Consider the following 16870-nt stretch of genomic DNA (forward strand, 5'->3'; position numbering starts at 1 on the left):
CTCTAATCATACATGTAAATCATGTGAAAATAGGTATTTTTCTTAATTTTCTTCAATTACTGCGTCCCTGAAGTCATCTTCCACCCTGTTAGTAGCCTATGTACTTTTTTGCTTTCCAAATCCGACTGCAATTTCATTGAGACCATTTTCAAGAAGTGACTTAATTTCTTTTACCTGCTGGAATTCAACTGTACAAACTGAGGTAAGGTTCAACTCTCACTCCTAACTTTTTTTTTTTTAGTTTTTGAAATGTTATCCTGCTTGTTACCCGTTAGGCTATGTTATGGAGAATGTTTGTCCTATCAAAAAAATGTAAAAACAAATCTGACATAGTTACAAAAGTTCTGTTCATCTGTAGAAGGTTAGCTAAATCTTGATCACTCAAAGAGCTATGGCTAACTTAGCTCAGAATTTTCCACCCTGTTAGATTCCACCCTGTTAGGTCTATAAACCTATCAGGGTGGTCTGAAATGTGAAACATATTCTATTCATCAAAAATTGTTTTGCTTGTTTCAAGAAGAAAAGATCAATCTAAGATGGCATAACTTAGGGACATATACTATCCAAGAAAAGCTCATTATTGTTTAACATCTACATTATTAACATGTTGTGATAATATGTCCCCCCTAACAGGGTGGAATATTTCCATGGACAGTGTCTGAACAATCTACCCATAATTATTATTAAAGAGTCCCTGAGCTTGACCAATATGTATTCCTTATAGTTAAACATGTCACTATTTTGGTAAAATGCTAAAAACATGAAACCCCCCAACACTTATGAAGCCAAAATGTCACCGCATACCTGGAATGACCCACCTACAAGGTTGTTTTCGCAGTCATACACAGTGACAAAAAAAAGGAAAAAGGCAGATCTGCTTTGTTGTAATATGATTATGATGCATAATCTCTGCTTTTAGAGACTGTCAGTGGATCTGTAAAAAAATATACAGTATATCTATAATATAAAGGATGTCTTTTATTAAAGGATACGTATGGCTATGCCTATAAAGAATCGTTAAGAATAGGTTGAGTTTATTGATTCAATGACAATCTCGCAACGCACATCGCCACACGCAGGAGTAAAATGGCTACAAGAAAGTCGCCGTTAACGGACACGCTCCCAATCCAGGCACGAGTTAATTTGCCACTTGTTAATTAACCAATAGAAGCGATGGGTTAATTCTGTCACGTGAAAAATGAATGTAATGTAAATGAATGACTCGGGATGTAAAATCGGGTGTTCCTCGTTTATCTTTAATTGCATTATAATGATTTTCTCATTTATAATATGATCAAAGATTGTGTATGTGAAAGTGTATTGGGCATTTGGCTATGAAAATAATTAGTTCACTTTGAGCGAGACTCGGGAGAGTCAGTAACATGATTCGAGTCACGAAAATCCCCCGCCACCACTTTTTATATGGCAGCGCCGACATGTGGCCAAACACTGAAACACAAGCATTCACAACCCGTATTTCAGGGGTTCTCAACTCTGGCCCTGGAGCTCCACTTTCCTGCAGTTTAGCCTCCAGCCCTAATCAAACACATTTGAACAAGCTAATCAAGGTCTTCAGGATTACTAATATAGGCAGTTGAGTTTGATCTGGGTAAGAGCTAAACTCTGCAGGACAGAGGACGTTGAGGGCAAGAGTTGAGAACCCCTGCCATATTTATTAACAAGTGTTGGAAGACAGCTGACGCAAATACAAATTATTTTATTTTATATTTGAGAAGGCATTATTAGACAATTAAAAAATGTTTTATTGCTGGAAAAATCAGAGCAGAGTAAAAAAAAAAAATCTTGAAAGTTCTTTGGGATTAACTACTGATTATGAATAGTATAAAGACACCCTAGGCACATTTCAACATAACACAATAAAACAAAGTAAAGACTTGAAAAAGCAAATGCGTTAGTAAACCGAAAGGAAAAAAAATCTTTTGAACATTAGTTCACATGAAAAACAGGACAACAAGAGTACTGCTAAAGCTGCATTTTCATGGGTTTAATGTATTAGCTATTAATAGTGTAAACTACAACATGGAGTATAACATCACAGTTTTATTTATGCATTTCATGTGGTATAAGGCCTCTTAACTTCTGTCTCCCCTATTTTTTATTTATTCATCTTGGTCTTTGCCCTGCAGAGCCCCCAGGAGGCCATTAGCAGTAGAAAAGAGATTAATAGGAGAGGAGCCATCTGTAATAAGAGTAGACTTCAGACCCAAAGACTGCAGGAGCTTCACCTGCAGAAAAAAAAAAAAAAAAAAAAAAAACGGAACATGTGAGAAACAGTCGAATCTTTTCACACCTCACATCCATTCAAAATAGTATTATGAAAATATTTGTGATGCAAAGCCTCCATAGAAAGATGTTAATTTGCTATTTCAATGTTCTTGAGTTCACTTACCTGTAGTTCGGGCCCGGCTCGGGCCATTTCCTTCAGGGTATCGGCGCCCAGGTTCGCGATCAACTCCTTCAAGCGCAGACTCTCAATCTCTGCCAGCTTCTTCCGCTTCTCCACCTCCATTTGGTCCGTCTCCTTCTTGTAGTTCAGCTCCTGCTCACGTGCCTTACACAGACGGGCCAGCTCAGAGTCCTGACACACAGAGGAGAGGGAAATGGTCAGAATCTAATAGTGTAAGAATAGATAAAGAGGAGATCTAGCACATTTTGGATGACATACAGCCTCGATTTTCCGAGCCTCTGCTTTGAGTTTGGCCTCTTCAACCGCTGCCTCTCCATGTATACGAGCTGCCTCGGCTTTAGATTGTGCCTCGGCCTTCGCTGCTCCTGTGCTCTCCACTGCAGCACTGGGATGCACACACATTGATTATTATCCGTGAAAACGTTAAATGAGCACACAAGCTTTAGCATAGCACTGGCCCTTGCAGTGAACTCACCTCTGGGCCTCCAGCTCCAACAGCTCCTTCCTCGCCTTCTCTGCCTCTGCCTGGTCTGAGATCTTCTGCCTCTCCAGGCGACCCCGAGCCTCCTGCTCCAGACGCTCTGCTTCGTGTCTGAAACAAGGGAAATGAGTGTTAATGGGCACGACAGACAAATGTGGAAAGCTGGGAGAATAACAGGAGCTCGATTCTTCCTCAAAGCGAAACATCAGAGTAAAGCATTGCTTATGTAAATTAAGATAAACGAAGAGACTGAGAATTAGATTAAAAGAAACCCATCAGGCTAAAGCCCCGTTCACACCAAGGACGGATAGAATCGCAGACCAAAAGAATAGCAGAGTCAACATGCACCAATGCTACATTTTTCTAAATGTCATAATCATTTGTTAACAAACAAGTATTCATTACTTCAATGAGGTCATTGTTTCTGCCTTAAATTATTACATTGTTTAAATGAATACATTTTTAGCTAACTGTGATTTTGTATATGTACATTTCTGAAATACATAACTTCGACAGTTACCTCTGATAACAGATCACTCTAAATTGTAAAGTGGACTCGAGCATTTTCTGTAAAGCTGCTTTGAAACGATGTGTATTGTGAAAAGCGCTATACAAATAAATGAGAATTGAATTGAACTACGGTATAACGATAATGACAATACAGTGAATACACCTAAAAAAACGAAAATAAAAAGTAATTTTTCTATGGCTAATCAATGTAAATTGTTATAATTGTTATAATTATTTCTGACATACCGGTAATTATTTCTATATTGATATTTCATCTGGATTTTGTTTCCAGGTTTCTGCAGCTGGAAGGGTTATTTTGTCTGATTTGACTGCTTCTACATTTTGCTTTTACTTCACCTGTTTATTGGATATTAGTATTTTGGATTACCCTTTCAAAATTTGTTTTATATTTGGTTCTAACCTTGTCAGCATTATTATACCCATCTACAATGCTGTCAATTTCCCTGTGATTGCTCAAATATTTCTTCATGAAATTTCACTTTCTTATTGACTGCATGAATCCTGCTTGTGGAATTCTATGGTTAGGTTTTCAGATCTGAAACATGCAGTGCTCAGTATAGGTTGTGGCTGTTTGTGGGAGATCAAGTTCCCTCATCCACAATTTATTGCTGATCCCTTTGTTTCTTTTGATCTTTCTTTTCCGGTGTGTCATTTGACACAACGTTGCCTGTGTGTGTGGTGTGAATTGGCCTTAAGAGACTAAGTATGTAATAATGTTAAATACTGTAAAATAATATACCTCACATATTTAAATACCTCTATTTAAAATGAAATAACTTAAATGTTTAAAAAATTTAATTTTTGAATGTGAAAAATATGAATATAAAGAATTTAAAGGGAAAAAATGCATCATAAAGAGAGAGAGAGAGAGATGAAGTGTTTGGTTTGTACCGTGCGGCAGCCTCCTGTGAGTTGGTGGTGATCTCAATGGCTAGTTGCACGCTCTTTTGCAAGGCGTCGCGGGTGCGCTGGTCCACCGGCTCCACAGACTGAATGTCAACGCTGCTGATAACTAACCCGTTTTGGTTAAAGCGCAGACTGGACCGCACCGCAAGCTTCTCATCAAAACCAAAGACGGACGAACAGATGATCCTGATGGAGTTCTGAAAGAGAAATAGATTCATATGATCAGAATAGACAAGGACAAATAAGACTTGGGCATGTTTTTAAAGTCAGGATTTGAATAACTGAGCCAGATTTTTTGAACCATCATTGTCATTCATGTTTCATGAATGACAGTTCTTAACATTCATTGATATTATATCTGGATTTTGTTTCCAGGTTTCTGCAACTGGAAGGGGGGTTTTGTTTGATTTGACTGCTTCTACCTCACCTGTTTATTGGATATTAGTATTTTGGATTACCCTTTTAAAAGAGTTCTTTTTTTAAAAAGTAGCGAGTTATTGGAATAAAAAAGAAAGAAGACTAACAAATCCTTGAGTGGCCCAGTCAGAAAACTGATCTTAACCTCATTGTACATCGATGAAAGACCTAAAAATTGCTCTCCACTGCCATTCCACAACAAACGTCAGACTAATATTGCTTAATTCCTGTATTGTTGTGCAAACGATAGAGATTTATCCAAAAGTCTTATCCAAAACGGCTTTAACAGCTCATTTCAGTTCTTGATTTTGTAAAATTGCTTTAATTGTTTATAACTGTATTTATTTTGGGGGTCGCTGTTGCAGAGATAAGCAAAACATTTAATTACATCAAAATCATAGGTTGTGAACATAATTTCCTGGGCTCCCAATTTTTTGTATGAATTAAAAGTAAATGTGTTGTACTGCCATGCAAACTTATTAGCCTTATTAGCTTTGAATGCCTTGACTACTAAAGTATTCACTGAAATAAGACCTGAAAATGAATTGCTGGACAAGTGTTCAAGGCATGTTTATGTTCTGAATAAAAAAAAACATGAAAAAATCTTGTATGCCATAACAAATTGATCTAATCCATATAAAAAGAAACATTAGGAAAGAATGTCCTCTAAGATACTGTGAAAGCTTAAATAAAGTAAACAGTGATACATATAGTGTTAAAAAAAGTCACAGATTGTTTACGGTAGTTAAAAGCTATCAATCAAGTGAGCTTCATTTTGTGGAAATGTATGAAATATTTGTGGTCTGTAATCACATTCTGCGACGTATGCAGTATTAAAACAATGTGTTTTACTTTCAAATAGAAAAACCCTTTCAAACCCTCAATCATATGATTTATCGATTTTGGGCACACAAGTTTCTATTCAAATATGATTGGCTAACATGTGCCAACGCCTTTTATGGAACCAATATAAAAGACCAAATTATAAACTCATCACCACCAAAGGAAGATCTTCAGTCAAACAGAAAGCTCCTGTATTTACAGGTAAGGTTGTGATGTACTGATCTGATGAAAAACTCTGCAATTTTGTTTAAAGAATTGTTTAACTTTTCTAACTTTTTGCTGACATCTTGACAAAATGCTTGTAATGTGATACAAAAAAATGTATGTATGGTCATGATCCATATTTGAAAGTAATACTGTTGTTCCATTAATATAATTAATAATTGCTTTTACAAACATGATTACTTTAATAGCTTTATATACTTTATAACAAACTGAATGCAGAGAGATAAAAAAAAAATGTTAACAAAAAGTAATTGTGAATACGAAAATAAAGCAGTGGATTTTTCCTTGTAAAGTGAAAACATAAACCTGAATGTGGATTTCAGCTTTCATTTTACAAGGAAACATTCACTGTTACATTTTTGCATTTTGGATCCTTTCCAGAGCACCCATAATATTTTTGAGTATCAGATAAACTCTTGAATATAATCATTGTTTTCAAGATAATGTGTAATGTTTAAAAATGAAATGTATATAAATGTAACAGTAATTATGTTTTTTTAATTATATAAGCAAATTATATATTGCTTCTTTTGCAGAACTATATAGTATTTAAAAAATTCGAATGGGATGAGTATACAAAGGCTAATATCGTTATTAACAAAAACCTGAATGATGGCAACAAAGGCATGGACATGTACCTGGCATATATGTCAAAGGGCAAAACTGATAATTGATAATTGTTTAAAGCATAGTGTGATTTGAATTTTCTTCGACTTTTGTGTCCGTTATAATGCGTTGTCAATAAAAGTCAGCTATTAGCATTAATCATGGTATAGTGATTTTTTGATGTGTTCTTGACTTCTTTTTAGAGCCTTAATCATACATTGGAAGGGGACAAAACAACAGAAACACACAATTACGATTGCAGCGGCTAGCTATGTAAAAGATCTAAAATGTTGAGGGTTTTGTCTATGGCTTTTCAGGTTTGCACATAATCACTCATTGCAACACAATTTTGGCTTCAAGTCAGGACACTAAACATGTAGGAAAGAGAAGTATCAGTGCAATAAAGCTCTAAAGGTGTGTCACATACCTTGTGGAAGTCGTCAAACTGCACTGAGGCAACTGCTCCTCTGATTCTGGACGCGATGGCCTTGCATGCATCGCCCACAAAGTCTGGCACTGAGAACAGAGCCGCAGCCTGGGCCGCATCAGCAGGCAGTTTGATGTCAAAGTGCCTGATACCCGAGAGAAAGAAAGAAAGGTCACTGCTCTGTTCAGCTTAATGATATAGTCTATTTGCACTTCATTTGTACTCCTCAAGGCTTTAGAGCACACGCACACCACGTACCAGTTGTAAGAGAGCTGCAGCTGCAAGCGGGCATGGTCAGCCGTCTCTATGGTGATGATGTCGGTACAGAAGTCTGGGCCAAGCAAGAGACAAATGGTTTTGATGACATTAGGATGTTTGGGTTTGTCTCCGGAAAGGGAGAGAATCGTAAACTGCTCATCAGGGCCCAGCATCACCATCTCAGGTCCAAACATCACTCTGTGAGAGACACAGAATGTGAAAGAGAAAATGTATGTTTTTAACTTATAACTGTAACAAATGCACAACATGAATAACACACATAAGATTTTGAAACAAATGAAAACACTCAGAAGAAGTCAAGTCAGATTTATTTATAAAGCACATTTAAAAACAACTTCCGCTGACCAAAGTGCTGTACATATGGAATCAGTTAGTCAGAGTACAATCACAAAATAACAAAGTACAATAGAACATTACGTACAAATAGAGTATAAAACATACAGTAGTGGAACGGCCAATGTAACCTGCCTATTCATTGTTGAAAGCTATGTAAAACAGGTGTGTTTTAAGCCTGCTTTTAAATTGATCTACGGATTCAAGAAGATTTGAATTCAAGAAGATTCAAGAAGAAGAATTGTAAAGAAACTAAGCAAAATTGCAGGTGTGAATAATGTCTTAGGAAAGACGCTGCATAACAATATGACTGTCACTCAAACAAACTACATTACATTACCTGGCCTTCTTCTCTCTGTAGTCGTACACCTGCACGGCCGCATTGTGTGGGATACGATAAGACACCACTCTGGTTTTATCTCTCTCAGCTTGCACAAAGTTCCTTCCTCGATCAGAGCGGTCAGCTAACGGGTCACGGGATTGGGCCAGAAGAGTCTCTACATTGGCTGGAAGCTCTTTCTCCCACAATTCCTCATCCTGCGTTAGCATGTATGTCTGACCAATCACGGCACGCACCTGAAAACCAGACATAAAGTCAGCTGGGATATGAAGCACTTCAATTTCATTATGTTGCTGTTTGTGTGGTTTTACCGTTTACCCTTGTGTTTGTTTTGTTGTGTCAATATGAATTCAATTAATTGAACGCAAGTTATAGTTCTACAATTAGAAACATGAGTCTTCCTTATTATCTTACAATAATTTCCAGAATGTACTAAACTGAAATTAAGAATTTAAGGAATAGTTCACCTCAAAAAGAACACATTTTAATAATAATTATTATTATACTAGTATATGTATTATTGTAATATTCTGAAGCCATAAGACAGCTTTGTCTGAGGAATAGACTGAAATTTAAGTCAATATTCACAAAATACCTTCCCCTCCGCAGTAGCTTTTAAATCAAATAAAATGTCATTAGATGCAATAAGAAAAATGACATCTTTGTCACTGTGAAGATAGACAAAATGTCTATTTCTTTGACTGCTCTCAGGATACAAGATAAATAATATCCTTATGACGAGATTCTGAAAAACAAAGAAAATAAAATGTGATCATTTTTATCTTGCCTTTCCGGATTTGATATCACGGACATAGATTCCCTCATTCTCATCCAGCGGGATAGCGTCTCGTCTAAGCATCACCTCCACGGTGGCAGGCGGCACATATTCGACTGGCCCACGCAGCATCCAACGGTCACCTGGACGACGTTGTGTTCCCCTTAGTTTGGTCCGCTTTTCCCCTTCTTCTTCATCTACCTTGTCCTGCTGAATTGGTACGGGGCAAAGAGATGGGGTGAAAGAAAGAAGGAGGGAGTAACAATGGCAAACATTAGTGTAGGGTGGGGACGGACTCTGCAGCACAAGTGGCATACGTGTAGACTGTGTGTGTGTGTGTGCATAAGCAAGAGTGAATAATAAGAAAAAAATAAAGGAAATGCAACAGATTGAAATCATATTTATTGAGAAAAATTAGGATGGGGATTAAAGTATTTATAACAGGGAGGGGGAAGAAGGGAATGGATTAATGAAGGAAGTGATTTCCCCCTCTGACTATCATTAAAGTGCTCTAAATGTCAGCGTTGAATGGGGACTTGGATTCACACAGTACATTCATTGATCCAGAATCAAGTTCTTCCTGTTCACACAATTTATGACAAGGTGGATTATGAGTTTCAGAAGCGCTCTATTCACAAACCCAGTTCACAAACTGAAGAACGAGTGGGTGAAAAAGCAATCTCTTGTCTGGTATGTGCCTTCTTATCACGTAAACATGAAGACAAAGATTTTGGGAATGCTGAAAGGGACATATTAACCATTGGGATCAAGGGGCAACGGCAGCACCTTACTAAACAGGTAATATCCGTGTACACTAGGCAAACACAATACACCCACTCTCTATTTGTTTTCTTTTGTTCCGAAATCTCCAACAACAGGTCTCCACCCTTCAATTTCACCCTATACTCGGTCTGTTTCTCTCCTTGTTTAAATACTATTTGAATGAATCAGAGCTCTCTTGTCTTTTCTCTCACAGGGCGCAGGTGTTCAGAACACGTTAAACGCTGTATGCAAATGCTACAACTCTACCAGCTGTTCATATACTGAATTTCTAGTTAATCATGTACTAAAAGGGTCCTTTTTGTAACTAATTATGGATGATTAAAGATGTCCTGTACCCCCTCGGTGTCAATGAAGGCCTCGACAGCACGCAGCACGAGCCCCTCCTCCTCAGACAGCACGTACACATCCTGAATGCCGTTCTCCAAATACTCTCCGGGCCTGAGGAAGAAGGAACGCTCACCCTGTGAGACAAGGAGAGATAGAATAAGGAAGAAAGAGAGTCAGAGCATATTACACTTGAAATTAATTTAAATTAAATTTAAAAAATTGGTATTGGTATTAATTAAAAAAATAAGATGTGTTTTTCTATATAGAGTATATAAAAGTTGTTGGTCAGAAATTAATATAATATGTTACATAACATTTCTATTTCAAATACATTTGAATAAATTATTTTTCAAATACATATTCGTTACAGTTTCTACAAAAAAATATAATGCAGCACAACTGTTTTCAACATTGATAAGCATATTAGAATGATCTCTGAAGGATCATGTGACACTGAAGACTGGATTAATGATGCTGAAAATTCAGCTTTGACATCACAGGAATAAATTATATTTTAAAATGCGTTTAAATAGAAAACAGGTATTTTAAAATGTAATCTCAATTGTACTGTTTTTTACTTTAAAAACATTTTTAAAATTTGTACACACATCTCACACACAACTGCATTGAAATGAAAGGAATAAAAACCCTAGACCCTCTCAACTCCTTTTCATTGCATATATTTTAGCCAAAAATTGCTAAAGTGAAGTTTGCAGATGCTATTTTCATTCATATATTTTTATATATATATTTTTTTTTACCTGGGACTTAATTGTCCTACTTATTTAGGCCATTGTTTATCTAGTGCAGCAGCCTTCAGTGCACTTAACATTAAATGCTGTAGTTGTCCTGTGTTCATTCACCTTCACCACTCTCTTCTGTCCGAGCTGAGGTTTTCCATCGGCCCCCACGGGGTCCAGGACCACACAGTACTGCCTGCTGTTCAGAGTCGTCACGTCAACCACCCCGACAACCTCCTCGGCAACAGAGGGTATGTGAGCTTCTCTGTCAGCCACAGTCACCAGCCACTCTTCTCCAGTGCGGCGCTCTCGGCTCCCGGCGTCCCGGAACGGCCGGACAGCGCGCACATGCAAAGCTTTCTAATGAAGGACGAAATGACAAGCAGGCATTGATAATTACATATGGGGCAAAAGTGTGCTCTGAAGCTGTGACTTCATTAGTGAAGTGCTTTCATCCTTAATTAATGTGTGCTATACGTTAACCTTACTGTTGAAACAATTAACCCCCGCCCCCACCCATCCACCATCCCTCATTACCTGTAGACTTAAGTGTGAATGGAGAAACAAGAGATGAAAAACATGTGGTGATAGTATAGAAAGGGACAGAAGAGGGTACCTTGTCCGTGAGGATGAAAGCATTGACAATATCCACAACCTCTTCGTGAGCTCCAGGCAGATAAGCTCCCACCTTACTGACCTGCCATTCCTCACCTGAGACACATATACACAATTTCAGCCATTTGTTTTTAAATATGCATGCAAAATATGAACTGTCAACTATGTTTGCACATAAAAGAAAAAACAACACTGGGCCTTAATGATTATCATTGTATGGTCATTTTTCAAATGATATTCTTTTATGTGCCACAGAAGAATAAAAGAACAACATGATGGCGAGTAATATTATGACAATTACATTTTTTATTTATGTATGCATGTCTGCAAGTGTGTCTCACGCACCAGTCACTCTTTGGACTCCACTGCGGTCCAGGCCCTCTTTCCGTGCTCGGAGGCGAATGGCCTGATTCTCTCTGATCACCGTGGCCTTTATGACTTCCAGTACCGTCACCTCCTTTCTGGGAATGTACGTCCCTGTCAGAAAAAAAAAGCTTAGCAGGTTAGACGTCTTACACCATATGATGTCATCAATAATGTATGGATGCATTATAATGGATGCAATGCACTATACTGTGATTGTGAGTAACTTGCATCTCTCCTTTTCACAATTCACACTTTTTTCTAATCAAAGTCAACATGAAATCAAAATTCAAATTAGGTTTACTTGTATAATGTTTTTACAATACACATTGTTTCAAAGCAGCTATTTTATATTGTGATATGTACCATCACTGTTATAGAAAATTACTCATTTTGTGGTATAAGATTAGAAGTAGAATTGTTTATATAAGTTATACCATTATTCTTGATCAAGCAAGTGGACTAAAATTTGACTCCTATTTACTACATGTTCCTGGTTTTATTGTGCACAATTTATCTGTGAATTCTATTCCAAAAAAATTTCAATATTTGTATTGAATTAGCTTTTCTTTTTCAGCTAGCTTCACAAACTGGCTTCATTCTGGTCTATTCAATTGATATTCAATCTAATCAATTCCTAATGAAGTTTCACTCAGAAATGTCGTATTATGTTGCAAAGGGCATTTCCTGTTGAATTTTATTTTAATCTATCAATTGATCAGCATCTGAAGCTACCTTCCTTTAGCATAATGTAGTTAATATCTGAAAATTGATGCCGAATAAACCCGCTTCCCTTTTCATGGCCACCTCCTCAAACACGTTTTCAATTAAACATAATAAACATAAATCTTGAAAGGTATTTGCTCTTCACTCAATATGTGTGAGGAACAAAACAACAAAGACAAAAACAACATTTCCCTTTGAGGAACAACTTTACTGCCTTTTATTTTCCCCTGATAACTTTATAACTTCATTATTTTCAACTGATATTTTCTTTGAACAGGAAACTACTCAAGGCTGGCTAAAGCTAATGTTAGTTGTGCTGCAGTGGTACCTGGTCCCTCAAACAGCCACTCGTCTCCTGCTACTCTCTTCTCTCCTCCCTCCTCTTCAAAGTCCAGCAGGGCCTGCAGACGCAGAGCTGTATCCGGGTACACAATCTGCAGCGGTGTCACATCCTGCGAGAGTTAAAGAGAGAGAAGAATATGTAAGCAATACTTATATTATGATATACCCTAATAATTATAATAAATGTTAAAGAGAGAACCAGGCATTAACTGCTGCAAAATGGTGCTTGGTTTGACCTACTCAATGTGAGCTGATGGAAAATTCGTAGGTTTGGTACACAGATTTGCGACGGAAACCACAACCTGTTGAAACTACCCACATGTCTGAGCTCTTAAGCCACAAGCTGCAAAGCAACATGTTTCCCAGACATACAATAACTCCATACCTTTTGAACCTCTTCACCAGGGTAAAGAGGGAACGGATCCTGGGTCAGGCGGATCTCCAGGTCAGCGTGTCTGAGCTTAGCTTGCCCTGATGCGTCAAACTGAACTCGGCCTTCATCATCACGAGTGACAGGATTGAGCACAACACAATAGTGCCTGGGCGGCACCATGATCATGCGGACAGGGGCAAACAGAACCCTGGTAGAAAATGCGAGGATGAGTTCAGTGATACGGGCAAGTAAACACAATCACATACAGTAATATCAGCATACATACACTACATTCAAAAGTTTTGGGTCAGTAAGAATTTTTTTTTTTAAATAGAAATAAATACTGTAAAAGTGACAGTAAAGACATTTAGAATGTTACAGAAAATTTCTATTTCAAATAAATGCTGTAAATGCTTTCTATTCATCAAAGAATCCTGATAAAATGTATCACGGCTTCCACAAAAATATTAAGTAGCACAACTGTTTTTAAAATTGATAATAATCAGAAATGTTTCTTGAGCAGCAAATCATCATATTAGAATGAATTCTGAAGGATCATGTGACATTGAAGACTGGAGTAATGATGCTGAAAATTCAGCTTTGACATCAAAGTAAATTTAATTAAAAGTAAATTACATTTTAAAATATAGTTAAATCATTGATCAAATAAATGGAGCTTTGGTGATAAGCATAAGAGACTTATTTCAAAAACATTAACACATTTTACAACTCCAAACATTTGCATCAGTCTCAGAAACTAAAAAAAAAAAAAGAGTAAAAGAGAAATTATAGACTAAAATAAATCTATGAACCATAAAACATCAATCCAAACACTATTAATAAATAGTTAATATCAGCTGTTGTTTGGATTCTGGGCAATAGAGGAATGGAAATAGGCTTGATTACACACAGTCTCCCAGCAACTCTCTCCCTCACCACAGTTTGAAATTGGACACACTACTAATATGCAAATGCCCTACATTTAATGCCCCAGTAATGCCCCTCCAATTTCAAAAGCCAGTAGCCAGAACCTGTATTTCAACAGCATTTGCACAATACAGTAGTTAACCTGCAGTTTTCTAAGTTACCTCTCATTGTCCTGGCGTATATAGGTGAGAGGGCCGATCTCCACCCGTGCAATGTTGGTGTTCTGATCCAAGACATGGATATAGTGGTGAGGCGGGATCCTGATGATCGAGGCACCGAGCAGCTGATTAGCATCCATATTTGTTCCTACAAACATACCCTCACAAAGTTTAATGTGGAATTATGTAGAGATTAGTGACCAGAGAATACATAAAATCAAATTCAGGGTCATGTGTAATACAGTGATATTACTCCCACAATGTGATTACATGTTTATGACAGCTTCCATTTGCCCTCCGATATCTAAAAAAAACTTTTATTGTCTAAGTCAGTTTGTGTTATGCATGAAAAACCCAATAATATAAAGGTCAGCAGAGTTTTCAAGAGCGAACACACCTCAGCTTCTTATCTCTTTAGGGCAAATTCATGATAATGCTGCTATGGGTCAGATGACAACACTTAGCTAGTTGTCTTTTTAAATTGGGGTTATAACTGATAACATGTTGATAAATCGTTGATTTCATCAAGTCTAAAATATGGATTTTAGTTTGGAACAAAAAATTCTGTCAATCAAAGCTCTTCTCTCACACACCCACACAATTACAACGCTAATCTCTAAGAATGTTGCACAACTCTTTCATCACTCCTTGCCTAAATCAGTGATATCAGGTAATGTAGCTTACAAATTCAGTTATGCAATGTCATGTAATCTAAGTGTTCTTTAAAGAAGTAAAATGTTATCTTTCATTAGGATGGATGGGTGGATGTTGCTTATTGACAAAGAAAATAAATATTATTTGGAAATTAAGCAAGATGGCCTGTTACAAGGGGCAGAAAAATATGGCATAATTCGAACACTATTATAGCCTATTTATATGAAAAATGTAAACTTTATCAGTAACAGTTTACTGTTAAAGAGAAGCAGAGAAGTGACCTTAGTTTAATGAGTTTAATTTTTTACACAGGTTTTTTTTTAATCTGATGTTAATTGTAGGCTAATACATGTAATGTAAGCAAATGTATAGGCCTACTATGGCAAAACTGCTAGATGTGACATTAGTAATAGTCTGCGTAGACAGTGGACATATTTTGACTGACCCTCACCAAATTTAAGTCTTTTGTCATGCATGACAAAAGTGACCAAATTAACATTAGAAACAATTAAAACATAAGTAAATGATTTGAGTATTTTAATGGCTGCATTTAGAATAGAAACAAAGCATGGTAATCTCTTTCGTGTCGTTTTTTTTGTTTGTTTGTTTATTGGGTGTTGTACAACAAGTTCACATTTGATTTCAGCACCACAGCAACCATAGATATATATCTATGGACAGCAACAACCCATAAAGCAAACACATTTGTCTTCGAATCAATCAATCACATCTTCCGCATGCTGTGACGTCAGTAGAAGGGCTGTCGATGTTCAAGGTGCACCAATCGTAAAACACCGAGGATGAACGCGGAAATTAGAGACTGACTTTTTTATTTTATTGACGATTATAAACTGAAGAATCCATGACATCTGAAAGAATTGCCTGAGCGTGGTACCACAACAGATAAAGCCTGTGATTAACGACGTCACAAATTAAACTTATAGTCTATTTGATACAGTGTGTGTAAAGATCCTAATTACTTTATGTTAATTTAAAGTCCAAGTACACAACGAGAGTCTTCTGCAATTAAAAAATGCAAGCACGGTTAATGTTTTGCTTATGTGCTGCGTTGCTTTACATATTTTTTTTGCATCGTCCTCCGCGCTTTAGATGTTCATTCGTTCGCCTTTGACGTCATTGCGATTCACAACCAATAAGCAACATTCACAACTAACCAAGTTAGATTAATGTAGCTGTCTAATTAAGTTCTCCTCAAAGTTATGGCGATTCGTCTTCCAATTATTGCAAAATAAACGAGACTTACAGTTTCAGAAGAATACGTCCTTAAAACTGCCAGTCCGAGGTTGGATGGATCCGTCAGTTTAAAGACAACTGAATGAATGCTGCGCAGTGCTCAATAACTATAAAACGCACTGGTAGAGGGGTGTGTCATCCAGGGAAGGAGGGCGCTCAGTGTGGGGCTTTTCCCGGAGCAGGAGTCACAGTATCACGTGGCTTACTGTAGCTGGTTCTTGATGAAGCACATTTCAGCGAGTATTTTATTTCATTTACTTAATACTTTAAAGTTTAAATCATCCAACTAGGTGTTTGCTTTGTAATATTACGATCAAATGATTGTCAATGCCAATGTAGTTCCCACAATATATATATATTCTTGAGAATTATTATTATTATTTTTATTAATGCTTAACACAATACACAAATAATAACAGCTAACTATATTCTTGAGAATATCCTATATCCTTTCTATAAGAATACAACTTCCTGTGATTTTTTTCCTTCTTTGCAACATCAGTATACCTAACCTGCAGCAGAACAGCAAACATCACAAAACCTCAAACAATTTCAGATCAATTGAAGACTACAGCTACTACGTTTAACGAAATGTTTTAAGTTAAAATGTAAAAAGCCAACAGTCAGTCAGTGCCAAATGTCCAACAGAAACACCCACATGCCATAAGTCCTACGGTCCTCATTCTAACCAGAGCCATATAGAGTGAGAGTTGCGACAACTCCATTGACTCCAATGGAACGGTTTTTTACAGCAATGGCGGCTCGCGGAGCCTCTCAATAGTTCCCGGAAGTAGCAGCAGCGCGGTAGAGTTAGAGCAGAACAGACCGTTTGTGATGCACTTTTAAAAGGTAAGACGTTTAAAGAATAAGATTGTATATTATCAGTACATCTGAATCCAATTAACTTGTAAGTTTAACTGTATTAAAGCATGCTAGTTGATTATTGCTCTCTAAATTAGTAGTTTTAGGGGACGTTATCAGGTAAAATAAAGGTCATTGGATAAAGTTAGTACCGCA

General features: G+C 37.0%; 1 protein-coding gene across 2 annotated transcripts; it reads right to left on the reverse strand.

Moving 5' to 3' along the window:
- Window positions 1-1978: 1978 nt before the first annotated feature.
- On the reverse strand, window positions 1979-15950 carry mvp (major vault protein). 2 transcript variants are annotated; one of them, XM_056239799.1, is made up of 17 exons: window positions 15864-15950; window positions 13949-14093; window positions 12873-13068; window positions 12474-12597; window positions 11402-11533; window positions 11058-11152; window positions 10565-10801; window positions 9710-9835; window positions 8604-8798; window positions 7817-8052; window positions 7123-7320; window positions 6865-7009; window positions 4332-4543; window positions 2904-3020; window positions 2687-2813; window positions 2411-2599; window positions 1979-2246 (listed from the first exon to the last, which is right to left on the reverse strand). In XM_056239799.1, exons 2-17 carry the CDS (start codon window positions 14083-14085, stop codon window positions 2121-2123), a joined length of 2592 nt encoding a protein of 863 aa, XP_056095774.1. In that variant the 5' UTR covers window positions 14086-14093; window positions 15864-15950; the 3' UTR covers window positions 1979-2120. The 2 variants fall into 2 exon arrangements, with proteins under 2 accessions (XP_056095774.1, XP_056095772.1); XM_056239797.1 differs by lacking the exon at window positions 15864-15950 and having other exon boundaries at window positions 8604-8801; window positions 13949-14103.
- Between the last annotated feature and the right edge of the window lie 920 nt (window positions 15951-16870).

The sequence above is a fragment of the Rhinichthys klamathensis genome, unplaced genomic scaffold (genome assembly GCF_029890125.1).
Source record: "Rhinichthys klamathensis goyatoka isolate OS25496 unplaced genomic scaffold, OSU_Roscu_1.1 h1tg000571l_1, whole genome shotgun sequence".
Lineage (NCBI taxonomy): Eukaryota > Metazoa > Chordata > Actinopteri > Cypriniformes > Leuciscidae > Rhinichthys > Rhinichthys klamathensis.